Consider the following 27773-nt stretch of genomic DNA (forward strand, 5'->3'; position numbering starts at 1 on the left):
GGTGGTTTTTTTTTTCCTTCCCCCCCCCCCCCCCCTTATTTTTTTTGGCTGCAGCCGGTGTTGCAGGACCCACAAGATGGCACTGTGTGACAGCAGCACGGGGACTCTGCCACCCGCGTCCTCGGGAGAAATCTGGGGTGCAGGCTCTACGGGGTGGGGGGGGGGTGGGGGTTAAGGGGATGAGCTCGTTCCCCTTCCAGACAGAGGTGGCCGAAAGACGGGGCCGCAAACTCCGTCCACGCAACCTGCGCAGCCCAAATATCCCCCGCTCGGCTGGCGACGAGCCATTTCGGCTGAAAAATTCAGGCCCGGCAGAGATGGACCTTGCCCACGGCGTGCGACGGCTTCTTCGGGAAGACCCACCTCCAGGAGAGCGTCCCGAAGGGCTGCCTGGGGTTCGTGCCCTGGGGAGCTGCTCTGCGGCACCAGCGCCTTGCAGTGCCGCGGGTGCCACCACCCACAGCCTGGAGCCAGACCCGTCACACCAAAAGCGTGAAGGGAAGAGGGCAGAGACCTTGTTTTGGAGCATCTAATGGTTGCTGAGGTTGAAGTTTTGGGGTTTTTTTTGTATTTTTTTTAATTGATGGGATGCTGGGCTGGAAGGACCTGGAGAGGTTGGGTTGTCCATCTCTACCCCGGTGCAGGATGGTCTCTCTGTAAAGTGAGCTGCAGTCCACCTCCCTCTTCCTTCCCTCCATGGATGGAGACACAGCGTGATCTCAGCATCTCCCCAGCCTCTCTCCTTGAGGCCACACAGCCCTCCGAGCATCCCATGGCCTATTGTGTTGGTCTTGGTGTACCAAGCTGGGGACGGGTCCCATGTGCCAGGCTGTGGGCAGGGCCCAGAGCACTGTGCTGGGCCAGGGGGAGAGACAGTGCAGACACCATTGAGGGGGGGACCCAGAGACCCCTTATCATGGCCTCAGGACCCACCCAAGGGCTGTGGCTTTCCAGGTTGGAGCTGATCCTCCTTGAGATCTTCCAGGTCCTGCTCTTCACTCCATCCTTTGCCTGGATGTTATCTGAGATGCTTCAGCCTTGCGGGAGGTCCCTGCAGAAGTGACTCCTTCTCGCTCCAGAAAGGCCCTTATTCATCAAGCTCTTTCTATTTTCTCTCTTTCTCTCTCTCTCTTTTCTTTTTTTTTTTTTTTTCATGGACATTAAAAATCTGAAGGCATATTTAGAGAGCAGACAGCTTTGGGCGGGTGTTGCTGGCTAAAAGATCTCTTCCTTCCCCAGATACAACCCATTTGTCTGCCTGGCCACCCCCTCCCACCCCTGGAACGGCCGCCCTCGGGTGCACCAGCATCTCCCCGGGATGAAAGTCGGCGGATAAAATATTAGCATCAGGTCGCAGCATTCCTTCCTCCTGGCCAAACTCACATTACCGATGATGAGGAGCGGAGCTGTGATGCCTGGCCGGTGATGCAAGGCTCGATTTTTCCAGCACGCTTTTCCCTCGGGCTCCGCGCTCTCCCGCTGGTGCAGCCCCGGGTGGTTTGGGTGTGGAGCTCCGCCAGCCTCCACCCGCTCAGGATCCGGCCCTGGGAGCCGTCCAGTTGCAGTTACAGTTGGAGCAGGGCTTTCTTGGTGGTAAGATTTTAAGCGCGGCTCTCGCGCCTCGTGGCTTTTTTTTTTTTTTTTTTTTTTTTTTTGGGGTGGAGCGTTTGCCCCAGCCACCCCCAATGCGCCCCCCCCCAACCCCCGCCACTGGTAAGAGGAGGGGAGCATGTCACTGAGGGGACAAAGCTGGGCAGGGGGTGAAGATGGGACCTGGGGCCCTGGGGGGGACTCTCCGCAGAGCCCAGGGAGGTGGTGGAGAGAGGGATGCCGGTGTGGGGCAGCATCCCCCACTCGCCCTGCACCAAGGACCCCCTTTTCCAAGTGCTGAGCCCCCCCGGCTCAGCCCCCCACCCCAATAACAGGCCTGTGCTGGGCTTGGATCCCACCTATGACCCCAAAGCACCTGCCTGCATCCCCCCCCCCCCACCTCAGCACCAGCAGCGGCAGCGCAGGAGTAAACAGCGCTGGCAGCACTGGGTCCCTCGGGTCTTCGTTTTGGTGACAGGCTTGTCCCCTGGGGCGCCGCAGCTCTTCACCTCCTCCCCAGCCCCAGGAGACAGGGCTGAGCATCACCAGCACCCCGGGGGTGTAAAAGCCCCCTCCCCGAGGAGGGGGGTTTAGGGGAAGGGCCCCTGGGGGGGGGCTGGGGTGGTTGGTACCCCGCGTCCCAGCCCCAGCAGCTCCAGGGAAGGGGCATCTTTCACGCAAGAGCCCAAAGAAGAGCGAGAGACGCTCGGGGAGGGGGACAGGGGAGGGTGGCGGGGAGGGAAGGAGGGCCAGCTCTGCCTGCAGTCTCCCCCCACCCCCCCCCACACCCCACCCTCCCCCCCCCACCTCCCCACCGGCCGCCGACCCGCGCTCGGGGTCGGTCTCTCCCGACCTCTCGGCGAGCGAGGGATTGCGAGCCAGGGAGGGATGGGATCGGCTCCAGCCTCTGCCAAGAGCTGGCTCCAGATCCGCAGGCAGCTCCGGGCTGCATTTCCCCTCCGGCGCGAAGCGGAGCTGGGGTGTCCGGGGTTCACTCCTCGCTGACACCGAACCCCCGAGAGCTCCCCCCTCCCCTCCCCCCCTCCCAAGCCCTGCACGCCGGGCCCCGCGGGGAGGTGAGCCGGTGCCTGGGGGGTGCGGTGGGAGGGAGGGGGGGGGGGGGGGCGGGGGGGCTGAGGAAGGTGGGGGGGGCTGGCAGGGATGGGGGTGGGTGGATGGATGGATGGGAGGATGGAGGGGAGGGATGCGGGGATGGAGGAGCGTGGTTGGGAGGGTGGCGGGGGGCTGGGGGGCTGTTGGGTGGGTGGGGGGGGGGGGGTCCCGGCCCCCCGGCGGGGCGGCGCCGGCTCCCCTAACCCCGCCGCTCGCTCCCAGCCCTAGAAAAGCCCCGGGCGGCGGCGGCGGCGGCGGCAGCTCTTCCCCCGCCGAGCCCCGGAGCTGCCCTCGCCGCCTCCCCCCGCTCCCAGCCCAACCGGGAGGACACCGCCGGGGCGCAACAGGCCCCCCCTCCCCGGCCCGGCCCGGCGTCAACGGGCACCCCCCCCCTTCGGCGCCGCAGCCCCCCCGGGAGGCCAGGGCCCGGCTGGGGCGGGGAAGGCGGGGGGGGGGGGGGGGGGGAGCGGGAGGGGAGGCGGAGGGGGGCATCCATCCCACCCCCCCCGGCCGCCGCCCCCCCTTTTCCCCGAGCCCGGTCCGGGGAGGGCGGGGGGGCGGAGGGAGCGCGGAGCCGCCGGAGCGGGAGGGGCGGGCGGCGGCCCCCCCCCCCCCCACGCCGCGCCTGGCGCTGCAGGTACCGGGGGGGGGGACGGGGGGGGACGGGGACACAAGGCGACGGGGGACACGCAGCCCGGCGGGGCTCAGGGCTCGCCCCCCCCCCCCCGCTCCCCGGCCTTGGCGGCAGCATCCTCCCCGTCCTCCCGCATCCCCCCGGGGCTGGCGGACCCCCCCTCCCCGAGCCCTGCCCGCGGCCCCCTCCTGCCTGCACTTGTTGCTGCCCGGCGGGGCTGGGCCGCCTCCTGGTTTAGGGCGGTTTTATTTAAGGGGGTGGTTTTGGAGGGGGTGGAGGTTGCAGCCTCCCCTGCTGTCCCCCAGCAGCCAGCGGTGTCCGGCTCGGCTCCAGCCTGCTCCCCCCGAGGCCAGAGCCAAGCCTGAGCCCCCCCCTTTTCCCCTCCCCAGTCCCATCTCTGCCCCCCTCTCCCGCCTCCGCCGACCCCCAGCTCCTCGCCCGGAGGAAGGGCGCGCGTAGCGTGCGTCTCCCATCCACCGAAATCTATGATCAGCTCCGTGTGTGTCTCCTCCTACCGTGGACGCAAGTCTGGGAACAAACCACCCTCCAAAACATGCCTGAAGGAAGAGATGGGCAAAGGGGAAGAGTCGGACAAGATCACCATCAATGTAGGTGGTACCCGGCATGAGACCTACAAAAGCACCCTACGGACTTTGCCGGGCACCCGCCTGGCCTGGCTCGCTGACCCCGATGCCCAGAGCAACTTTGACTTTGATGGAAAAAGCAATGAGTTCTTCTTTGACCGGCACCCCGGGATCTTCTCCTACGTGCTCAACTACTACCGTACCGGCAAACTGCACTGCCCCGCGGACATCTGCGGACCCCTCTTCGAGGAGGAGCTGACCTACTGGGGCATCGATGAGACGGACGTGGAGCCCTGTTGTTGGATGACCTACCGCCAGCATCGCGATGCCGAAGAGGCCCTGGACATCTTCGAGAGTCCCGAGCCAGGTGGAGGGGCCGGTGGAGAGGAGCCTGAAGAGGAAGGGGGTAGGGAGATGGCCCTTCAACGCCTGGGCATGGATGACAGGCCACCGGGGGCGGCGGGGGCTGCCGGAGGGGGTGGCTGCTGTCGGAATTGGCAGCCCAAGATGTGGGCGCTCTTTGAGGATCCCTACTCGTCCAAGGCGGCAAGGGTAAGCTCCCGAAACGCACCAGTGGGGAGGTGGGATGGGGCCACGCTGGGATTGTGTCTTCATCTCCCCATCCCCGTGGGTGAAATGGACCCTCCTGGAGGGTTACGTGGGCCCCTCGAAGCCACCCCCCTCCTACCACGGGGCACCTTGGCCATCTCCCATCCTACGGGAAGTCTCTTCCACCATCTCCCCATCCCTTCTCAACGCATGGCGTCGGGGGGGAGCTGGGCTGAAACCGGGGGCGAGCCTACTCCCTGTCCCCTTCGCACCCTTGGGTGCCACCTGGGCACCTCCTGGGCGCCTGGAGACGAGGGATCATCAGGGAGAGAGTCCTTGGCAGGGCTGAGTCCTGGCAGAGTCTCAGGATGCTCTAGGAGAGGCAGGATCGCTCGGGTTCCTCTCGCTGGGTTGTGCACGTGCCTACGCCAAACCCCGCGTTTAACGGCCCAGGTGTGGAGCCGGGGGGGCGCGGGGGGACAGGACTGCTGCCTGCTGGCACCCGGATCAGGTCCTGGAGCAAATGGGCCCCTCGTGGTTGTTCCCAAGGAGCTCGCGCTGCTCTTCTGCAGCAGCGGCAGCAGCCCCCAAGGACACCCCAAGCGTCTGCGCAAGCACCCCCTCCCTCTGCCCCCCAGGCGCCCTCGTCCCCCCGCCCCTGTCCCCCACCGTCGCCGTGTCGATGCTGCCCCCGCGCAGCATACGGTCCCCATCAGCACGTGCCAGTGCAGGCTCTCAGCCGCGGCTGACACACAAACGCGTGCGCACGCACACACACACACACACACACCCCCCCTCCAACCCCCCCCTTCATCCATCCCTGGGGACCCGCTACACCACGTACACACCCCCCCCCCCCCAGCACATCCACGTGCTCACGGCCCACCACGACCCCCCCCTTGGACACGCAGACCATCCTCACCCCCAGACACCGACACGTCCAGCCCGTCTCCCCCACAGCCAGGGGCATCTTTGGCCCCCCCAGCCCGTCTCCCCCACAGCCAGGGGCATCTTTGGCCCCCCCAGCCCGTCTCCCCCACAGCCAGGGGCATCTTTGGCCCCCCCAGCCCGTCTCCCCCACAGCCAGGGACATCTTTGGCCCCCCCAGCTCGTCTCCCCCACAACCAGGGGCATCTTTGGCCCCTCCAGCCCATCTCCCCCACAGCCAGGGGCATCTTTGGCCCCTCCAGCTCTTCTCCCCCATAACCAGGGGCATCTTTGGCCCCTCCAGCTCGTCTCCCCCATAACCAGGGGCATCTTTGGCCCCTCCAGCGTGTCTCCCCCACAACCAGGGGCATCTTTGGCCCCCTCAGCCCGTCTCCCCCCCAACCAGGGCCATCTTTGGCCCCCCCAGCTCGTCTCCCCCATAACCAGGGACATCTTTGCCCCCCCCCAGGCCATCTTCCCCACAACCAGGGGCATCTTTGCCCCCCACAGCCCATCTCCCCCACAACCAGGGGCATCTTTGCCCCCCCCAGCCCATCTCCCCCACAACCAGGGGCATCTTTGGCCCCTCCAGCGCGTCTCCCCCACAACCAGGGGCATCTTTGGCCCCCTCAGCCCGTCTCCCCCACAACCAGGGGCATCTTTGGCCCCCTCAGCCCGTCTCCCCCACAACCAGGAATATCTTTGGCCCCCCCCAGCTCGTCTCCCCCACAACCAGGGGCATCTTTGGCCCCCCCAGCCCATCTCGGGCATTGCTCCGCGCACGTGTCTCCTCTCCCAGCCACTCCGAGATCATCCCCAAAGCGCTGCCCACCGACCCCAGACACCCACCCACGCCGTCCCAGCCCCATCCCATCCCGTCCCGTCCCCACCTGTGTTTTCCCCGTCATGCGTAGCCACACACACACAGACACACACACACACACACAGACAGACACACACACATATCTAGGCATTTGGGATCGAAATGAATTCTGGATGCATTTAGAGGTGTAAAAAAACCAACCCCCATCAATGGTAAGAAATCCTGCAGGCATTTCACACCCACCCAGCAGCGCGCGGGGCAGGGGGTCAGTTTGTCAAGGCGACGTTTTTGCAGCTAACGTTAAGAGCGACACACACACACACGCAGGGGACGCTTGGGCAGCAAGAGCCTTCCTCGTTTTCGAAAGGGGTACCCGCTCCTTTGCCCGTCTCTGAGGGCTCTCGTTGCCCCCCCACCCCCCCCCACCCCGGGAGACGCTCGGAGTGGCGCAAAGCTCCAAGCGAAAAAAAAATAAAAAATAAACCCAAGCAGAATAATTCAACTCAGGTTTTTCACGCCGTTATTATTTGGGTCCGCTTTTTCCCGCGTGCTGAGCTGCTCTCGGGCGACGCGGAGGCAGGAGGAGCATGCTGGAGGGAGTGGAGACGGCTGTGGCGTGGGGTCGGAGTGGGACCAGTTTGCGCTGGGAGCTCCCCGCTTCCTTCTTACTGCTCTAAGATAAAGCTTAGCACTGCCATGGGGACGCTCACCTTCCAGCGGGGATGCTCGCAGGCTCTTCTGGGTCCTCTTTTCCACTCTAAAATATCGATATGGCCTTGCAATGGCTTAGGAGAACTGCTTTGGCAGAAGGGGAAACTGAGGCACGGAGCGGCGCGACCAAACCAAGTGGCAGTGCACCCAGTTAATGCAGGGAACCGTTACTGGTTTGGAGTTTCTACGGTTCTATGGAGTCACCGTCCAGCGCTTGGATGCTCCAGGACCCATGAGCCGTTGTGGGTGCAACGTTCGTGGGGACGCCCTGGCGTTTTGGGGTGGTTGAAGTGGGATTTCTTTAATACTGCCCCATTTTGGAGTCTCCCCTTTCTTTTTTTTGGAGGAAAAGGGGTGATCCCAGCCGCGGCGCTTCGGCTGGGGATGCTCCGGAGCAGCCGGTCCGGCGTATCTTGCCAAACCTCGGCAGCAGTGGGAAGGAGAGCGGTCCCAGGTTGCATGTGCCTAAAAATCTCTCCCTGGAGCATGCGACAGCGGTGACTAAGAGTCTCGGGGGCTGAATTTCTCCAGTCCTTGCTCCTCCTCGCCCGCGGAGCAGCCCCTCGGGCCCTGACTCACTTGGCTCCTGGCTATTTCCATCTTTCCTTCCTCACAGCCTTTTCTCCCGGCACCTCCTGAGCTGGCAACTGCCTGAGCGCGCGGTCCGAAATCCCCTCCCCAAGTTTTTTTTGCCTCTTTTCCTTGTAGCATCGATGCCCGACGGGATGTTGGCTCCTGTGTCTGGTCCAGCCTTGGTGAAAGTTTGGTCCCCAGTGTCGCCGCTCTCCCAGATAGGGCATAAAACTCTTTTTCTCCCTGTGGGGAACTGCCCTGGTGGTGATTTCACCTCTCCTTCCAAACTCTCCTCACTTGTAGCTCCTCATTTTTCCCTTTGCAGCCCAACCCCTGGGGTCCTGTCCCCACTTCCAGTGGGATTTCCAGGCTGTTGCCCTCCTGTAGGCTCAAGGGGTGTTTTTTTTTGGGAACACCCATCCCAAGCTGTCGAGATGGTGCAGATCATTGGCAGGTTGTGGAGGACTCGTTTGGTGGGGCTTTTGGTGCTGTCTCGGTGCCCGCTGGGTGTATACATAGATTTTATTGTATTTTTAAGGCAGTTTGGGAAAAAGACTTGATCTTGGAGCAGAGGCCAAAGCCGAGATGAGACATCTCGGGTCAGCTCTTCAGCTGACACAAAACGGGAGCAGCACCGCTGACTTTGGGGAGGCGGGGGGTGGGGTGGGGGGGGTGATGTTTGGCACTGGCTGTGAACCTGACGCTCCTATTTTTAGAGGTTGCTTTTGCTCCTGGGGCTAAATCAGATCTCACCTCCACGGCTCATACAGCAGGGCCTCACTCTCTTCCTTGGTAATTTTTTTTTTCCTTCTTCTCACTTTGCTTTAAGTTTTTAATCTTCAGGTTTCCCCGAGACTCCCCATACGGGGAAACTCAGGGACGTTACTCGGCCTTCAGCTGAAAAGCGGATTATTTTGGCCGTGCCACCGCTGTCCAGACACGCTTGTCCGGTTAACCCGGCCTTGCTTTAAGATCTTGCTTTTTTGGTGGGTTTGCTCCCCAAATTGCGCGAGGCTCTGGAGCTGCCACCAGCGGAGCGGCATCACGGCGCGTGGTCCGGCCTGGGCTGCTCTGGGGGGGGGGGTTGTGGAGCATCTCAGCCCATCCCCGAGCAGGTGTCTTCTGGGGGGGTGTGGGGGGGAAAGAATCATCTTCCAGAGGTTTCTCCATCAACATCAGGTTGTTCAGCCTGGAGAAGAGAAGGCTCCGGGGAGACCTTCCAGCCCCTTCTAGAGCCTAAAGGGGCTCCAGGAAAGCTGGGGAGGGACTCTGGAGCAGGGAGGGGAGCCATGGGACGAGGGGGGATGGCTTCAAATGGAAAAAGGGGAGATTGAGATGGGATCTGAGGAAGAAATTCTTGGCTGTGAGGGCGGTGAGCCCCTGGCCCAGGTTGCCCAGAGAAGCTGTGGCTGCCCCATCCCTGGAGGGGTTCAAGGCCAGGTTGGCCGGGGCTTGGAGCAACCTGGGCTGGTGGGAGGTGTCCCTGCCCAGGGCAGGGGGTGGCACTGGCTGGGCTTTAAGGTCCCTTCCAACCTTCTATGATTCTATGAATTAAAGCCTGGCTTAAACTTCACACCTAACTTTTGGAGGGCTGATGCTCTCTCTCTGCTGGACCCACAGGGCTTTGACCTTGGGGACACCCCTCAAGGATGCTCTCGGCAGGCTCAGCGCTGCCGGCACGTTACCGCCGGTGTCCGGGGCCGGGTTTTTCTCAAGCGTGACTCAGGCTGTCTCTGCTGCTGATTCACTCCAGCCGAGGACCTGGGCTGTCGTCTGGAGCCGGCTCACGGCGCGGCTGCCTGCTGAACGCAGCCGCTCGCCCGGGTTCGGCAGCAAAAGGTCGCATCCCGCTCGGTGTGGGCAAGGTGTGTTAGCAGCAAAAGGGGGCTGGAGCAGGATTTGCTCCCAGAAAGCCAAACCCGCTGGGCTTTTGTGCTGGAGGAAGGTAGAAGAAGAGCTTTTCCGCTCGGAGGCATTTTTTTTTTTTTTTTTCGGGGGCTCTTGGAAACAGATGCTGTGGGTAATGGACTCATCATGAGCTCATCCTGGCGGGGAGGAGGGCTGAGCAGGATTGACGGGGGGGACACGACAAAGTGTTTTCTTTCTGACACAGCCTGCGATTTCCACCTCACATCCAAGGACTGCAGCGTGCCGGGGGGGGGGAGGAAGTGGTGGGGAGGGGTCTGGCTGGTCAGGCAGAGGGGAGAAATGGGAGCATCTGGGTGTCACCAGGTCCAGGTATCAGCGTGACGCTGAGCTCTGCCCGCTCCTCTCCTCCTCGTCCTGTCCTCCCGGCCCTGGGACGGGCACATTGTCCACCACTGACCCTTAGGGAGCAGGGAGGGGCCAAAAGGACATCCCTGATCCGTCCCGACCCCGAACCTCACAGTCATGAATGGTGCGAACATCTCATCTGGGGGGGGTTGGGATGAATGTGAGGGAAGGCTCTTCAAATTGGTCCTCTCAAAGTTCTCTTTTCATGTGTGTTTCCAGTGGGGGCTTGCTCCAAACCCAGGCTGTTGCAGGTCTCTCTTCACCCCTTCATTGCTGTCATCTCCAGCACATCTCTAGCCACAGCTGGAGCCCAGTACACCTTTCCCTGTGCGCGTCGTAGCACCCAGAGAAAGGTTCTGGACCGATGGCCCCAGACACTGAAGTTTGCTGTCAACTCATGGGACAGGTCCAGGGAACCCTTCCCATTCTCCATCTTCCCGTTTTGGGGAAGTAGGTGGCAGACACATAGTTCCTGGGGTATTTTGAGCCTCATTTTTGTTGAATAAGAACATCTCCTATCCCTGCTATTGCTATTGACTAGGAAGGGTTAGAAGAGATGTACCAGAGGCAGGTGACACCAGAAGGGCGCCTCAGGCTGCCCCAAGGTTGTTGTCGTGGTGGTTCATACAATTGCTGCTCTCCTCCACCAGTTGACCCAAATCAGCTAATGGCCTGGGTAATCTCTACTTTTGCAGGTAGTTGCTTTTGCCTCGCTTTTCTTCATCCTGGTCTCCATCACCACCTTCTGCCTGGAGACACACGAGGCTTTCAACATTGATGTCAATGTGACGGAGACACTGGTGGTTGGCAACACCACGACGATCCTGCTGACGCATAAAGTGGAGACAGAGCCCATCCTCACCTACATCGAAGGGGTCTGCGTCCTGTGGTTCACCCTTGAGTTCCTGGTTCGCATCATCTGCTGTCCAGATAAGCTTCTCTTCGTTAAAAACCTGCTCAACATCATTGACTTTGTGGCCATCTTGCCCTTCTACCTGGAGGTAGGTCTCAGTGGCCTGTCCTCCAAAGCTGCTCGGGACGTACTGGGCTTCCTACGGGTGGTCCGTTTCGTCCGGATCCTCCGGATCTTCAAGCTGACACGGCACTTTGTGGGTCTCCGGGTGCTGGGCCACACCCTCCGGGCCAGCACCAACGAATTCCTGCTCCTCATCATCTTCCTTGCCCTGGGGGTCTTGATTTTTGCCACTATGATCTACTACGCCGAGCGGATCGGAGCCAAGACGTCCGACCCCCGCGGGAGCGACCACACTCACTTTAAGAACATCCCCATTGGGTTCTGGTGGGCTGTGGTCACGATGACGACCCTGGGCTATGGCGACATGTACCCCAAGACCTGGTCGGGCATGGTGGTGGGGGCTCTCTGCGCGTTGGCGGGGGTGCTCACCATCGCCATGCCTGTGCCCGTCATTGTCAATAACTTTGGGATGTACTATTCGTTGGCCATGGCCAAGCAGAAGCTGCCAAAGAAGAAGAAAAAGCATATACCCCGTCCGGCCCCGCTGGACTCCCCTACTTACTGCAAATCCGAGGAAAATTCCCCCCGTAACAGCACCCAGAGCGACACTTGCCCCTTGGCAGTAGAGGAGGGGGCAGCTGAGCGGAAACGGTCAGGTGAGACCCCAAAGGTGGGGCAGAGGGAGGGAGAGGCCTCCGGGAGCCCCCAAGGCAGCGTTTTCGGTCCCCTCTGTCTCAGAGTCCCTCTTGGGTTGGTGGGAACTTGGTGCAGAAAGGGCTGGGGCCCTTGGGTGTCCGGGTATTGGGTGCCGTATTGATGGACCAGGATGTTGCAGACCAAGATCCGCCCTCCAGATGAGGCGGGGGGAGACCATATCCTGCTCTCCTAATGGTGTAGGCCAAGTCGTTGTGGTGTGATTCAAGGTGTCCTTACCTAGCCCACCTCTTCCTCACCCTCACAGAGGTAAGACTGTTTGCCCACTTTCCATCTTAGCCTGGTAATGCCCTTGGGGTAGATTTTCTTTTGCCTCCTCCCGCTGTAAATCAGGGCAAGTTTCACCAAAATGGATAAATCCGTGGCTAGTCCCCGGGATTCCACCTCCCCGTTCATCTTCTAGTAGGTGTAGCGTCCCTGCGCAGCAAGGTCAACGCTGCTCCAAATCCTGCGCTCGGGCGGGAGCAAAACCAGCCCCTGTACATCGATTATTTGGTCTCATGCACTGGGCTGAAGTTTGGGGTTTGGCCAGTCTTTCCTTCAGGCCAGAAGAAGGCACGGCCCCGGCTGCGGGCAGTCGTTGGTGGGCGGCATCGCATGGGCTAAGCTTGGGGGACCGCGAGAGCCCCGCCGCGGTATCGTTGCCGGCCACGGAAGCTGCTTTGCCCTTTTCGTCTTGGTTTGCTGCCAGCAGCGCCTCGGGAGCAGCCGCCTTTGCGGTGTGGCAACAGGAGGGATCACGGTGGGGTTGATGTCCTGCGCCGACGCGGCGTTTGCTGAAGTCAGCCCTGAGCGGCTGCACATCTGGCCAGGCGTCTCACAGCGATGGGCCTTCACCTGTGGGGACACAGGGAGCTCCGAATCCCCCAGCTAGGTGTTTCCCCTTATAAATCTCCCCTTTTTCCATGTGCTCACACATCCCGTCTGCCCCCAGGGCAGTGGGGAGCAGTTGAGAGTGCTCTGGAGGAGGGGGTCAACCCCATCCCTTCACCCCAACGCTGATCCAGGACCTCAGGCCAGACCCTCACCTGGCACAGCAGCCTCGCAGCTAACGAACCGCCGAGTCAGATGACATAAATTAGCACATCACCACTAACCTGAGCAGCTGGTATCTCAGCAGGGTGAATTTTGGAGAGCTAATTCCCACCAATTAGGTGGGTGGATCTCAAAGACCAGGGGTGTTTCTTCCTTGGCAAACCCTGCTTGGGTATATAACCCTCAGCAGGGGCAAGAGCTGCTGTTTAGGATTAAAATCTGGTATAGTCCTGCTTCCTTGGTTGCTCTAAACGAGCATCTCCAGGCTGGGATCAGTACCTGAGTTTGCGGGTGTTGCTCTGGGCCATCTGCAATCTGGTCTTCTGCTTCCTGGCGTGGTCTCAGCAAACCCTTCCGGCCACCCCGAGCACCCTGTCCTGTGGGTTTGTTGACCGCTGATGGGTCTCTGCCACCTTTTTGCAGACTCTAAGCAGAACGGCGAGGCCAACGTGGTGCTGTCAGACGAGGAGCAGCCGCTGTCGCCGACCGATGAGGAGAAGCGGCCCATGCGGCGCTCCAGCACCCGGGATAAGAACAAGAAATCCTCCACGTGCTTCCTGCTGGCCACGGGCGACTTCTCCTGTGCAGCGGATGGAGGCGTCCAGAAAGGTATGGCAGATGCCGGAGGCGTGAGCTGGGCCGGGGGCTGGGGAGGGGGAGATGGAGGAGCGAGGTGGAGGTTTGCTGCATTGATCCGAGACAGCGGTTCATCTCCACCTGCCTGGCTGTTGTTCTCCGCTCCCCAAATCCACTTGTCCTCCTGCCTCTCCATCTGCTTCGTCTCCCTCCGCCACATCTCTCCGTGCTAGCTCAGCCCTTTTTGTTTTCTCCTCCCCCACGTTCTTCTCCCCTGATTGCCACCATCTGGGGTCTGTGACCCTATGCCGGCTGCACTGCCCTCCTTGGGGACAGGTCTGTCCCTTTGCTCCCCAGTGCTCTGACTTCTCCTGTCCCTCTAGCTCTTCTCCCTGGCCTTCCATCACCCATCTCAGGGTGGTGTGAGGGGGCCATCTCTCCTGGGGAGGTGGTGAGGTTGGGAGCGAAGGTGGCCAAAAAGGTTTTCAGTAGGGGGCGTAAAAAAAAAAAAATCCGGAGGCTTTTCCGTTCCTCTCCCCCTCCGATGCCTTTTGGTGGGTTCGAGCGTGGGGAGCCGCGATGTGTCAAGTTCTGCCTTGCCAAAAGCCCGGGGCTGCCAGAAAGGCTGTCTCCTCTGGGCTTGGGAAGTGAGCTTTGCGAAGTGTTGAGGTTTCCTATGGGAAACTGCGGGGGTGATGAGTCAGGAAAACACAAAACTCTTCTTCCCGTGACAAAACAACAGTCCTCTTCAGTCTGGTCCCTTCCCACCGTCCTCCGGCCTTCTCCGCTCCGCCGGCGAGCGTGCCCTGTGCCCATCTCCCCGCACCCCGGCCTCTGGGAGGTGAAATCCCCAGTGCCTGCCTTGCGCCGCAAAATCCAGCTGCACCCTTGATCGCTGGGATAAACCTTAGGACACAGCTCATTTTTTTTTTTTAGTTCTGCGCTTTTTCTTGTGCGTCCAGGGTGGTGTGGGATGGCGTGGCTGCAGAGCTGACCTTCCTCTACCTCTTTGGCACCGTCCGATGCCGGTTACTCACAGGGAACGGAGCCTGTGAGCCGGGACCGGGCAGGAGAAAAGATGACGTGCTGCATCTCTGAGCTGCACCCCGAGACCCGCTGCCTCCTGGTGGGGGTGCTTTGGAGGCCCTAAAAGGTTTGCGGCTGTAGCGCTGCTTGGGATGGTAAAGGCTGGGTGGGCTTGGGACACAGGGAGGTATTTTTGGGAGCAATCACACTTATTACATTCCGAGAAGCAAATTGGTTGCTTCCTCCTGGGAAATCAAGGATTCCCTTTGGCATTGCTGCTCAGCGCCGTCGCTTAGAATGAGGTGGGGGGGGGGAAGGAAAAAAGAAAAGCTTTGCTCGTCTTTGGGCAGAAGGGCACTACGAAAATATTTGCATGAAATGCCTCATGGTTTTTCTCCTGGAAGTGCCTTTTTCTGTGAAGTTGGACTCGTTCCTTAGAGCCCACTAACGCGAAGGGCTGAGAGGGCTCTAGTCCCGCTCCAGACTTGGCCGGGGGGGGAGATGCTGAACTGGAAGGGCTGAAGGAGAGGGATGAACACCAGTGCTGATCTTCATCCTCACAAGATGCTCAAGTCAGGCACCTCCTCAACTGAAGCACTTGAGCTTGGTCCCGCCGAAGGCAGGAGAACTAGAGTGGATCTAATAGCTGAGGACCCAGTGATGCTCTCGCTGGGCTCCCAGATCCCATCACTGGGTTGCAGGAGACCGGGAGATTTATTTTGTGCGTGGTGGCAGCAACAGCTATTCGAATGGGCACTTTGGTGATCTTCAGTGGTTTGTTCTGGTGTCCTTCCCCAAAACGTCCTGAAAATGCGTTTTATACCGTTAAGAATAGGCGTGGGTATGGGTCGCTTACCCCCACCTTGCTGAGATGGTCTTGAACGTGGAGAAAGGTGGATCTGGTGTCCAGAGGGGTTTGAGTGACGCGTGAAGAGGGAGCCTCAATATCTGCGTCCCGCTCGGGCTGCTGGGCACGGACCGGCAGGATGCTGTCCCGGGAGGTCAGGGCTGATGTCTTTCCCGATGAACTGCTCCGGCGTGGTCAGGGTTAGTGGGGACCAGAGATGTTCAGAAGGGCAAAGCAGCTTCCTGCGCTCAGCCGAAAGCCGTTGGGGGCCGCAAAGGAGCCTCTTCCCTTGGTCCTGATTTATCTCCTGCTGAGGCTGTTTGTTCTGGTACTGGGATGTTGGCAGCTCTGCAAATTGAGATGAGCTTGGTTCTGAGCCCGACTTGCTGATGGCCATCTGTCAGATCCTGGGACAGGTACTGATGTCTGTACAAGCTGTGGAAATCAGGAGATGGAGCTGGTTCAGGAATACGCCGCAGATCTCAGCGTCCGGCGTGGTTCGAGCCCGATTCCAGCGGTTGGTCTCATTGGGGTGGCTCAAAGAGAAGAGCTACCCCTGGAGAAGACCGAGGTGGGATGCCACGTGGCATGTGTTTCTTGTCCCTGTTGCTGCTTCTAGTGTTGTCCCCTTCCTCCCCTGCTGCTGAGGATGGCTCCGGACACCTTATCTCCCTCCAACACTCAGGTCCTGCTCAGCAGTTCCCCAAAATGTGTCCTGCTGGGCCACAGACACATTGGCGTGGGTCTGTCTTGGCCTGTGAGCCCTCCTCTTCCGCTTGGATGGAGGGATACGGAGGCAGGATGAGTCCAGCATCCCCCGTGGTGGCGAGATTAGTCGTGATGGTCTAGGAAAAGGTAGTGATTGAAACCAGAGTGGGATTTCAAGAGGAGACACAGGGAATGGGCTTGAATGGAGGGAAGGGGATGCACGCCGGCATTGCAAAGCAGCAATTTTTGGCTTGGTTGCCAGAACGCACAGCATCGTGCAGCTGATTTTTTTTTTACTCTGCTGCTTGCTATTAGCGCAGGGCCGTGACCGGCACGTGGCTGGAGCGGTGCGGGATGCTCACGTGAGCATCCACCGGTGATGCTTGGCCGGGAGCGGGGACCAGGGACAAGCCCACGTTTGCACGGGGCCGCGAGTGCGTGCGACGGGCAAGGGGAGCGCCAGGCCGCCGTTATAAACAAGCACAGGCGTTCCTGGGCGATGCTGCCGGCTTGCGTTACCCCGTCCCCATCTGCTGCCGGCTCAAAGCATCTGCGAGGCTGCACGTGCGCTCGGGAGCCGGCAGCGTTCGCACGTGGGGAGCACGGCATCGGCGGGTCCCGGGGAAGAGCCCCCCCCCCCGGGGGTTACCCGCTGTCCCGCCGCTGGGTTTATGAGATGCCTCTAGATTGCTCCTTGGCAACAAAGCCATTTCTAAAGCAATCCTGGTGACCTCAGTCAGCACCTATGTGAGTTGCTGGGATACCGGCTCCGTTAACGAACAGCACCGGTGGTAATTAGCAGAGCAAAACCCTCCGGTGCTTTGCGGCTTGGCTGCGTGTGGTGGCACCTGGCCCCGAGCTTGGTGGGAATCCGCGGTGGCCTTGAGGGATGGAGTCCCGAGCTCCTTCCCCGGCGCTCCTGCGAGCGTGGCTTGGGAATAAATCGATGGAGCAAATGAAGTGCTGGGCTCGGGGCGGGTTTGCCCTCAGAGTCCCGTCGCAGAGGGGGCCTGGGGCGATCGAGCGCCTTTATAAAGTGCTGCCCCAAACTGTGACGCTTGAGGCTTAATCAAAAGTGGCAGCGTGATTTTTTTTTTTTTTTTTTTTTTTTTTGGCCCCGTTCCTACGCCCGTTTCCACCCATTTCTATCCAATGATCTGAGCAAGAGGGCAAAGAGCATCCCCATAAAGCGCTCGACCGCGTCAGTGGGTCTTGGCGTTGCCAAGGCGGCTTCCGGCAAGCCCCGACCCCGCGATGCGCCTCTGCCAAAACGCTGTCGTTTGGGTGCTGGACCCATCGGTGACCCCGAGCTTTCAAGGACCAGTTGCGTCTCGGCACGATTGCTTCCCACACGCAGGGCTCGGGGGGCGGCGGTGGGGGGGGGGCAGGAAAATGCGTGAGCTCTTCAAAGAGCCTCAGCGCTCCTGGGAAAAGAGCAGGGTTTGCTGGAGGATGAGCCCCATGCAGGTTTTTTGGGGTGTTTTTAGGGGAATAAGGGGTCTTTTGCATCAGCTGCTGTCGGTGGGGAAACATCCCCAGCTCGGGCTGGGGCTCCCCCCGCACCACCCCCCGCCTCCCCCCCGCCACTGGCTCAGGGCTGCGCTCGCTTCCCTCCTCGCTCGCCACGTGGATTCGTGCCAAAAAGTAAATAAGGAAATTGCTCTTCTCTTTTTGGGGCCTGATTCTGCTCTCGCTTCCACTGCGGGAACTGGAAAAGCGTCGCCGAAGGCAGCAACAGGTTTCGGCAGATGGCCCCCGGTCCCCCGGACCTTTCTCTGCTGGGAAGCTCCAGGGGCCGCGTCCCCTCGGGGGGCTGAGTTCTGGGAAGCGGTTGAAGAGTCCTGTGCCTCCCTTGACGGCTGCTGTGGCTGGGAAATGATTAGAGAAGGGGGGGAGGGGGAAAAAAAAAAGTCTAAAAATGGGATAAAAATCAGATTTAAAGAGGTTGGTGCTCTGGAGCCTATTCCAGGCGATGCTCGCGTCTCAGCATCCTCCTCCGGGGCGCGCGCGGTGCCGCGATCGCTCCGCTCTGAGCATTAATCCCTGATCCGAGCCCAAACCAGCCCTGCTGGGACCAGCACCCGCCGTCGGTGCCTTCCCATCGAAGCGGGACCCGAAGATGTGCCGTTACCTCCCTGGGTGGTGGTGGGGGGACGACACGACACACGGGGATGGTTTCGGAGCTCGGCGCTGCCGAAGGGACCATCCATCACCTTGTTTTTCCACTGTCAGGGAGCCGCCTCCCCCCCCCGTTCCCCCCCCCCGGCGTACGCACGCGCTGGCTCGCACGCGTTCTCCCGTGCTCGCAGGGAAGGCAAAGGCTGGATTCGCTCGCCCGGGCGCTCTCGGGGGAAGATGCGGCGAGCACGGCACGGCGCAGGGCGGTTGGGCTCCTCAGGGCCGGCAGCATCCTCAATTTTCCATATTTTGGCAGCAGAGGTGTCCCTGCAAGGTGCAGCGATCCGGAGAGCGGATCTTGGGGCTCATCTTTGAACAGGGCTGCTGTTTGGACGTAAAAAAAAAATCGAATTTTCTGTGCGAGTTACTTTGGGTGTTTTTTTTTTCCTCCAGAAAGAGAAGTGGCTTTTGACCCGCGAGGCCGTTTGTTCTGGCTGTTGCTTTTCAATAAACGCTGGAGCAATTTCTGGCTCTTCGGGGGAGTGTAAAGGGTTCCCATGCTTAAAGCAATGGAATTATTTGCTCCTTAATGCAATTTCTTCTGGAAAATAACGAGCACGTCTACCTGCTGCTTTTGCATACGGGAAGGTGTCAGCAGCAGCTTGCTGCTACAGCCGCCTTAAAAACCAGAGCCGGGGGAATAACTCCTTCCAAATCCCGTATTTGTTTGAGTTCTGCTGCTTTTCCCCCTTTGCTTCAGCTGCCGAAACCCCCGGCCTCATTCCTCATGAGCAATTTGGGAAAGAAAACCCAACAACCCTCTGGGAGTGATTTTTTTTTTTTAATTATTATTTATTTTACATTTTTTTTTCTGGTCTCCCCAACATCAAGGATTTTTCCAGTCCTGGATTCGGGCGGCGCTGCTGGATTGCACGGGGAGCCGAGGGGGCAGGGAGGGGAGATTCTGGAGGATCTGCAGAAGCTCAAAAAAAACCCTCAACCCTTCCAGAATATTATTTATTATTTTTTTTTTTTAGGGGGTTAAATCTGGGTGTGGGGCTGGGGGATGCTCACTCCCCTTCCCCCAGGTGCTCTTTGCTTTCCCAGCCTGGGGAAGGAGGCTCCCGGGCTTTAACTTCTCCCTTTTCTTCACCAAGGCTACGGCAAATCCCGGAGCCTCAGCAGCATAGATGGCGTGGCAGGATCCACGGTGGGCTTGGCCCCCCTCGCCTCCCGCTGCGGCTCTCCCCGTCCTCCGCAGCAGCCCTGCTCTCCTGTCCCCTCCATCCTCTAAAACGCCGCCCGGATCCCGCTTTGTCGTCTCGTGTGCCTCCGTGCGTCCAACCCCGTGGCCCTTACGCCTTTCCCCGCGACACCGTTGCTCCGCGGCGGTGCCTGTCCCCAGCGGAGCCCCAGCTGGGACATCTCCAGCGCTGAGAAAGCGGGTTCTGATCTTCTCCACCGCTGCCGCCGCGCTTCCCACCACCCCCGCGCCCGGTTCGCAGGACCTGTAACGTCTCCGTCGAACCCGTCTCGCGTCCCCGTCTTTGGGACAGTCCCCGGCGTGAGTTGAGGGTTTGGCTCGGTGGCTTTTCCCTCCTCCCCCCCGCCTCCTTGAAACCTTATTCCCCCTAAATAAATGGGGCCAAGCTGTGCGATTCCCGCTGGGGTCGAGCCCTCCTTCCCGTGGGCCGTTTGCGCTTGGGCTAAAGGGTGGTGGGAACGCAAGGACATGTTGACTCATAAAATTATATATCATTCTGCTGGAAATGGCTGAGTTCATAGAATTTTAGGCCTTTTTTTTTTTTTTTTCCCTTTTTAAAAAAAAAAAAAAAAAACAACCAAACCAGCCTCAAGTTTCTGGAGGCAACAGATGAATAAACCTCTGTTCCCTGCCCAGCAGCGCTTCCCGCGTTTTGTGCCTTTTTTTTCCTGCCTAAGTCACGCTTGTTCCTTCCTCCCTTGTGTTGTCTTCTCCGTCGGACCTCGGGGATGGTCCTGGAGCTGAAGGTGGCTTTGGGGAGCCCCTCGGGTTCCGTGCTGGGAGCACATGGAGCTGGGATAAAGGATTGGCAAAAGAGATGTGGGGGCGTTCCCAGGAAACCGGGAGATGATGGGGAGGGGAATGGGGGTCCCTGGGAGTGGTTGGGAAAGCTGCTGTTGAGTGGTGGGGAAAGGAGAGGCGTGAGACCAGGTGATGCCTGGATGGATGGAGGGGATGAATCCTCTTCTGAGATGGACGCAGGGTGATGGGGCAAGAGCATCCCCGTGGGGCTGGGAGCTGGGTTGGAGCCGGGTCCTCCCCCCGCAGCCATGGGAGGAAGAGGCTGGAGTTGCCAAACTTCCTGACGCGCTGCTGCTTTTACTCGCATCTATTAGATTTTTTTTTAACTTTTTTTTTTTGGGATGAGTTGGAATGATCTCAGGTGTCTTCCCCAACTAGAACAAAACCTTCAGTCCCCTGACTTCTGGCTCACGTCTGGCTCCGGCGTCTCTCCGGAGGCATCTGCGTCTCAGGTGGCTGAAAGGGGCTGGTTTGGTCCCATTTCTCCTCCTGGGGCTCCTTTGGCCTCTTTCCTTACTCCGAGCAAGTCCGCCTCAGCGGGGCTGGAGCCTGGGGGCTTTTCAGCAGGAGGATGGGAAGCAAAGCAAGAAAAAAAAAAAAAAGCCCCAAGAACTTTTTGGGGATCCCCTCCATCATGGACAAACCGGAGCTGGGGCTCGGGGACGACACAGGGTGAGGGTCCCCTTGGTGCGAGGCTGGTCCCCGCATCCCGAAGGAGCCGGGCTGGATTTGGGGCACATCCCGCAGCTGGGACCCTCCTGCTCCTTCCCAGGCTCCCCGTGCCTCAGTTTCCCTCAGTGCAGAGAAGGGTTAACACCGAGAGCCTCCTGCAGTAAAACTTCTTGCTGCCCCAGTGGAAGAGATGCTGCGCAAGGAAGAAGCGTTAAATGCCTTTTCTGGCTTATTTTTCTTCCTCCCCACCGAGTTGAAGGAGCTGCCAGGAGGAGTCAGTCACCACGTGTCCAAAACAACCCCCCCTCCAAGTCCCACGTGGGGCCAGACATGAAGCTCTTGCCTTTTATTTTGCTTTTTCTTCTTTCCTTCCCTGCCCTGTGAGCGGAGGAGCGAGAGTCGAAGGCAAGCAGAAAAGAGGGGAAAAATACTTGGCGCCACGAGCCGGATGCTGGGGCTTGATGGCGGGAGCTGGGCACCGCACGGAGCCGCTGCTGGAGCTGGAATTTCTCCAAATTTGGGGAGAAATTAGGATAAACCGCATCCCTCCTCTGCCCGGGATCTCCCGTAGTGGTTTCTGACCCCTGTGCCGTGGTGGTGATTCGCTCCTCGCCGGCAGCGCCCGAGTTGTAGCTGCGTTCCTTGAATTTCTGTAATTAAAGCGTATTCCCGCACCAAACGGTTGGGGTGTTTCAGCAGGTTCATAAATCACCCCAAAACCCCGTGAGTTGGGAGAAGGGGGGAGTACGACGGCACCGTACAGACGCTTCTCAGGTGCATCCTCCCCTTCGGAGCGGGCTCCGAGGAGCTGGAACATCCCCAGCCCGTGCCAGAGGGAAGGTCACCCTCTATTATTTCAGTGGTCTCTGAATCATAAATGATTTAACCAAGGTCACGCACCGCCTTCGGGGACGAGCCAGGCATGAAAAACCGGCTCTGCTGCCCCGTCTCTTGCAGAAGCAGCAGATCGAGAGGCTCAACGCTCAAAGCTTTGGGGTTTGAGCCTCTTGAAAGCAGAGGATTAACCCCGGAGCAGAAGCAGCCGTGGATCCCAAGAGATCCCATCCTCTCCTTTGCCCCCCTGTCCTCCACCAGGCTCCCCCATCCGCTCATCCAAACGCCGGAGACGGTTGCCCGGTGTGGAAAACCCTTGGTGGAAACCTCCCCCCCAAAAAAATAAAGTCTCATCCCCATCAGAGCAAGGAGGGTTGCAAGGATGGGAGCTGACACGGGAGCCGGTAGGATGCAATTTTTAGCCGTGGCGTTATGCAACTGGGGAGAAGGGATGACTAATGTGCAAAAAAACCTCCTCTAAAACAACCCGGCCCCGAACGGGAGACGGAGGGATTTCAGTGGGAGGCACCAAACTGTTGAAAAACCCATCGCATCTTCTCCCTCTTCTTCCCCGCCGCCTTCTGAACAAGTGATTTGGGGGGTGCGGGGAGGGGGGAAAACAGCCTGGGGTTATTTGTAGGTGGGGTCTGGGTTGGTTTTTGGGGGCGAGTTTGCAGGGGTTGGTCCCCTGGAGAAGATTATAAAGGGAGCTGTAGTGGAGGAGAAGAGCAGACCACTAAATACCGCCGCGGCCCGGGATTTTATCTCAAACAGTGGCCAAAATTGGCTGCCTGGAGAATAGGATAAGAATAGAGCAAGAATATACGATACTTCCCCCGAATATCCTCCCAGCCGCTTATCTATGTTTAGGGATCTGGCGAGGAGCGCACGTTCCAGCCCAGGCGAAAAGCAGCGGGCGAAAGCAAGGTTGTTTGATTTATTCTTGATGAACTGAATAAATCAATAGGAGTCCGGCTGCCTCTGCCCAAGTCCTAAAATGGCATTTAAAAAAAATAAAAATCAACCGGTGTGAAGCAACTGTCAGGGCAGGGAGCTCACTGCCGGCATCCCAGCCTGGAAAGGAGAATTTCCCATGGGATGGGGTGAGTGTGTCAGGTCTGAGCTGCCGTCTTGTTCCCGGCAGGGTGCTGGGATTGAGCGGGAACGTACAGGTAAGGACTGTGTATAACACGTATACGCGCCCCTCGCCTCTGTACAGCGTGGGGAGCTTTAGCGCCCCGTCCTCCTCACCCTGCAGACGCACGTGAGGGTAGAATCGTAGAACCACAGAATGGTTTGGGTTGGAGGGGACCTTAAAGATCATCTAGTTCCACCCCCCCCTGCCCTGGGCAGGGACACGTCCCACCAGCCCAGGTTGCTCCAAGCCCCGTCCAACCTGGCCTTGAACCCCTCCAGGGATGGGGCAGCCACAGCTTCTCTGGGCAACCTGGGCCAGGGGCTCACTGCCCTCACAGCAAACAATTTCTTCCCCAGATCTCATCTAAATCTCCCCTCTTTCAGTGTAAAACTGTCTCCCCTCGTCCCATGGCTCCCCTCCCTGCTCCAGAGTCCCCCCCCCAGCTTTCCTGGAGCCCCTTTAGGGACTGGAAGGGGCTGGAAGGTCTCCCCGGAGCCTTCTCTTCTCCAGGCTGAACCCCCCCAGCTCTCTCAGCCTGTCCCCACAGCAGAGGGGCTCCAGCCCTCCCAGCAGCTCCGGGGCCTCCTCCGGCCCCGCTCCAACAGCTCCGTCTCCTTCTGCTGTTGGTGCCCCAGCGCTGGAGGCAGCACTGCAGGGGGGTCTCACAGAGCGGAGCAGAGGGGCAGAATCCCCCCCTCGCCCTGCTGCCCACGCTGCCGGGGATGCAGCCCAGGCTGCGGGGGGGGGAATGGGACCAGAGCTGCTGCGTAGCGTCAGGCCGCGCTGATGTTGTTGGGAGTCCTTGCGTCCCCCTGCCTGTCTGCTGAGACCGGCAGCACTTCGGGACAAGGATCAGACCCCTGTAACCACCCGCGCCTGGTGCAGAAAGCAGCCCTGCAAGGGACAAAAGCCAAGTGGCCTCATCCTTTGGATCTTGGGGGCTGTTCCCTGCCCCCCCCTCCCCCAGCCTCGCTCCATCATCCGTTTTCTTCCCTCTCTCTTCTTCCCGAGAGACCCGGAGGCCGGCGGAGACTGCGCCGCCATCCCGGGTTGCGTGCAAAGTATTAATTGTTGTTGTTGCAGTCCCGTTTCTCGGGAGATGCCTGAAAGAGCCGAGAAAATAGCGAGGCCTGTCAGGCAGGCGGGCAGGAGGTTCGGATGTCAGGAGAGTAATTGCTCTACCCAGAAGCAGCCTGTTTCTGGCTTCCCCGGCGCTGCCAGGAAAAATCCTCAGTGCTTCTTTGACGACGATAAAAAGAAAATAAAATAAATAGCAACCCCGTCCCTTGCCCGCGCTGACGAGGAACAGGGAGAGCAGAGGCAGATGCAAAATAAGCTGCAGTTGAGCTTATAAATAGGTGCCTCCCAGCTCCCAGTCTGTTAACTTCGTTACCTCCGCCCGGGCAATCGATCCTTACGCTTTTCCCCCCCCCTCCCCGCCCTGATGAAAAGGTAAATGGAGGCTCAGAAAGTGTTTTGCAGATCGCTGGGGAGTGGGTCACGCTCTTCCTCTCGCGTGGGACAGGCTGGGGGAGGGAACGCGGCCCGGTGGCGGCGAAAAAATAAACTAAAAGAACCTTTTGGTTTTGGAGAGCGAAGCGGGGGGGGGATCCGGCGCTGCGGCAGCACCGCGGCGGCAGGAGGCTCGGGCCCAGCTCTCGGATGGTGGGGAGGATGCCCCAGGCATGGGGGGGCTTTGCAGATGTGCACCCCCCCCACACCCCGGGCTTTCCCCCGGGGTAGCATTGCCGATCCTCGCAGCATGGGAGACGCAGGTGGCCGCTGCCTTTGGCTCCATCATCACGAAATCCCCCCCCCGCCCCCGTCTTTGCGTGGTCCGTGGAGGTGGGGGGCGCGGGAGGTGCAGGTGTTGGGCTGGGAGGTGTTGAACCCCAACATCTAGGGGAGGGCGGCGGGGGTGCTCCGACGGCTCTTCAAACCCTTCTTCCTCTTGCAGCCGGGAAAAGAAAAGGGACCTGCGAAGCGTCCCTGGGGGTGGCCCAGGGAAGGTTCGGAGGGGTGGCCGGGGTGGGGGGCTGCGAGGGGCCGAACCCGCAGGAGCGTTTTGGGTTTGGGCGGTTTCTCTTTCAGCGGCCTCTTGTCTGCAAAGAGACCTTCCACGGTGGGGGGGGGCAGAAAAAATAAAGAAGGAAAATAAAAAGCAAGCGCGCCGGCAGAGCAAAGCGGAGTTCGTGTAGGACCTACCCAAACGTGGAGCTGGAGCAGCTCGGGGCTGGCAGCCCCTGGAGGCTGAAGGGTTTTTGGGGAGATGCTGCTGGGGGGGAAAGTGGGACGGTGTGAACTCCCCACCCCTGGAAACCTTGCGGGGGGAAACGGCCCTGGCAGCAAACCCTGGGGATTTTGGGGACTGGGTTACGGCTGTGCCAACCTCCTGCCTTGCCCGAGGAGGGGGTGGCGGGCTGTCACCCCGCTGTCACCCAAAAAAAAAGAAAAAGGCTGGAGGAAGGAGCCCCACGCCACGGAGGGGCTGGGACCCGCCGGGGACGCAGAATCGAGCTGGTAACGATGAGCTGAGACAGGAGGGCAATTTTCTCCTGGTGGCTTTGTCTGGGGGACAGAGATTAAACAAAACCGGAAAAAAAAAAAAAAAAGAAGAAGAAAAAAAAAAATAATCTCGGCTGTTGTTATTTATTTTTAGTCGCGCTGATTTTTTCTGGGGCTGGGAAGCTGCTTTCCAAGGCAGGTCCCCGGAGGATGCGGGCAGCAGGTCTCGAGCTAGCACACAAAAATGGCTTTGAGCGGGGAGGAGGAGATGGGAGTTAAAAGCCGAGTCGTGTCCCCGGTAAATCAATCGACCTGACGGGGAATGTTTCTAGCGGGCCACGAGCCCTGCCGAGAGCTTTTAGCTGCCGGCAGGAGTGATTGAACCGGGAGCCGTGGTATTTTTTAGCAGCCGCTTCGTGCGCGGCCGGCGCTGGTGCCCAAATTGCTGCTGGGGGACGATGCTGGGTCCCCACAACCCATCCATGGTGGCAGGTCGGGAGGTGGAGACCTCTCCTTCAAGCCCTGGCGTGCAGGGACTTTAATCCCAAGGTTGGGTTTTTTTTGGGATGTGGGGCTTTGAAAAGCCTCCGCGTCCCGGCACTGCTCACCCAAGCTGCGCAGTGATGCTCGATGCAGGAGACCTTTATTTTGGGGAAAATGAGACGTTTTTGGAGCTGCGTTCGGTCTGAAGGGGGGAAAGCTGGGACAAACCCGCCCGTCGGGAGCCAGTGCTGGGTTTTGCAGCAAAATGCCTGGGTGGAAAGGGCAGCTCCGTGGCTTTATCGGGTGGATCAGGCGTTGTCTCCTCGTCTGACGGCCCCTCGCCTGGAAACCGGGTGCTGGCACATGGGTAGAGGCGGTGTTGTGACTCAGAGCTCCAATCAATGTTAATTAATTCAATGATAACGAACGAGAGGGGGGGAGAGAGAGAGAGAGAGAGAGAGGCAAAAACACTGCGGGATATTAATGCGCCAGGCTTGGCTTTGGGACATCTGGCTTGGGGTTGGCTGGGGAAGTTTTGGTCAAGAGCAGGTTTCTGGGCTGCAGCAGGGACGAATTCTTTCCTCGGCTCTTCATTTTTACCCTCAAAATCGCCCTGACTCCATGTCTGGTTTCTCTCGGAGAATCGTTTCACGAGACTCCATCTCTGGGCCCATTCTGACACTTTTTTAAAACTTTTTTTTTTTTTTTCCCCGGGATTTACTGATGGAACAGCAGCATTTTATCCCTCCGGAGAAGACATTTCACTCTGTCGTTACTGTGTTTTCTGCACTCTGCAAAGTCTGGGTCACCTGGAAGCTCAGTCTCGCTCTCCCTCTCCTTTTTCTCCACAAATAGCTGATGAAATCAGTGTCTATCGGCGTGTTTAATACTTGTGTCTTTAATTGCAGACACCTGCCAAGACGTCCTCTCTTCCAGTTACCCCCAGGGTGAGGTGGTCACCTTCTCCTGAGCCCCGGCTGGATACAGACAGCGCCCTGGTGAGGGATGCCGTCCCCGAGGGATGCTCTCCCCAAGGGATGCCTTCTCCAAGGCAGAGGGATGCGTACCCCGAGGGATGCTTTCCCCAAGGCGGAGGGATGCGTACCCCAAGGGATGCCTTTCCCAAGGCGGAGGGATGCTGTCCCTGAGGCTGGGGGATGCTTTCCCCAAGGGATGCATTCCCCAAAGCCAAGGGATGCTCTCCCCAAGGCCAAGGGATGCTCTTCCCAAAGCCAAGGGATGCTCTCCCTGAGGCCAAGGGATGCTCTTCCTAACTCTGAGCAATGCATTCCCCCAGGGATGCTCTCCCCAAAGCGCAGGGAGGCTCCCCTCGAGGCCAAGGGATGCATTCCCCAAGGGAGATGCTCTCCCCGAGGCTGAAGGATGCTCTCCCCAAAGCCTAGGGATGCTCTCCCCAAGGCTGGGACCTGCATTCCCCCCGGGATGCTCTCCCCGAGGCCAGGGGATGCTCTCCCCAGGGAGCTTTGCTTGCCCACCATGGCAGCCCAAAGCTCTGACTCCCAGCTCCACGGCTGGGAGGGGGTGGGGGGGTTGGCAGCCAGGTCCCCTCCAAAGAGGGCCAGGAGGGGAGGTCGGGGTGCTGGGGGGCGGCCCCGCTCCCCTGCCTGCTGCCAGCCCTGCCACGTACACGCTGCCCGTCTCCCCCAGCGCACCCCTGGGCTGCCCCCCGTCCCCTCGCCCCCGCTTTGGGATGCACCGTGCCCCTCCGCCTCCGGAGCCTCGCCAGCAGCTCGCCGAGACATCGCCCGCCCGCGACTCCATCCGTGCTCTGACCCCCTCCATCGTCAAACGGCCGCTGGGGACCCTTCTCCGGGGTTTCGAAGGCTCCATTCGAGGTGCCGCGAGCGGGTCGCTGCACCGTCACCCCCCCCTCCCGGCTTCTCATGGGTGCTTACCCCGGGATGCGGCCCCCGAGAGGACGGGGGGGATGAGGGGGTCGGTTGGGGCGCGGGGACGGGGACGGGAAGCAATAGGTGATGAGGTGGGGTGAACCCGGCTGGCCTGGAAGGGTCAGTGTCTTTCTAACGCTGTTACATATCTCTGTGATCAAGGCAATACTACTCCCATGTCCGTCTGTCCTGTACGCATGCCTCTACCTGTCCCCCTGTACTAGAGTTCCAATAAAGACACCCATGAGCCGAGGCAGCTCCCGAATCCCTCCTTGCCATCTTTCCTCGCCGCCGGCTCCCCGCGTGCCCGCAGAGCCCTGTCCCCACCCCGGTGTGGCCCTGCCAGCGGGGACGGTGATTTCAGCAGCAGCGGCGTCGCCTGGCCGTT

General features: G+C 59.8%; 1 protein-coding gene across 4 annotated transcripts; it reads left to right on the forward strand.

Moving 5' to 3' along the window:
- The first annotated feature begins 1114 nt into the window (after window positions 1–1114).
- KCNC4 (potassium voltage-gated channel subfamily C member 4) lies at window positions 1115–27662 on the forward strand. 4 transcript variants are annotated; one of them, XM_063356602.1, is made up of 6 exons: window positions 1183–1593; window positions 3727–4473; window positions 10474–11410; window positions 12927–13112; window positions 26384–26473; window positions 27144–27662. In XM_063356602.1, the coding sequence occupies exons 1-5, from the start codon at window positions 1426–1428 to the stop codon at window positions 26443–26445; spliced, it is 2100 nt and encodes a 699-aa protein (XP_063212672.1). In that variant the 5' UTR covers window positions 1183–1425; the 3' UTR covers window positions 26446–26473; window positions 27144–27662. The 4 variants fall into 4 exon arrangements, with proteins under 4 accessions (XP_063212670.1, XP_063212672.1, XP_063212671.1 ...); XM_063356600.1 differs by lacking the exons at window positions 26384–26473; window positions 27144–27662 and adding an exon at window positions 18936–19575 and having other exon boundaries at window positions 1115–1593; XM_063356601.1 differs by having other exon boundaries at window positions 26384–27662.
- The last annotated feature ends 111 nt before the right edge of the window (window positions 27663–27773 follow it).

Source organism: Chroicocephalus ridibundus, chromosome 20, assembly GCF_963924245.1.
Source record: "Chroicocephalus ridibundus chromosome 20, bChrRid1.1, whole genome shotgun sequence".
Taxonomy (NCBI): domain Eukaryota; kingdom Metazoa; phylum Chordata; class Aves; order Charadriiformes; family Laridae; genus Chroicocephalus; species Chroicocephalus ridibundus.

Bases quoted from the DNA above. Each gene is read 5' to 3' on its own strand.
- KCNC4 (XM_063356600.1), top strand. From the start codon at position 1,426: ATGCAAGGCTCGATTTTTCCAGCACGCTTTTCCCTCGGGCTCCGCGCT. The intron at 4,474-10,473 runs GTAAGCTCCCGA...CTACTTTTGCAG, and splicing joins ACTCGTCCAAGGCGGCAAGG to GTAGTTGCTTTTGCCTCGCT. The intron at 11,411-12,926 runs GTGAGACCCCAA...ACCTTTTTGCAG, and splicing joins AGCTGAGCGGAAACGGTCAG to ACTCTAAGCAGAACGGCGAG.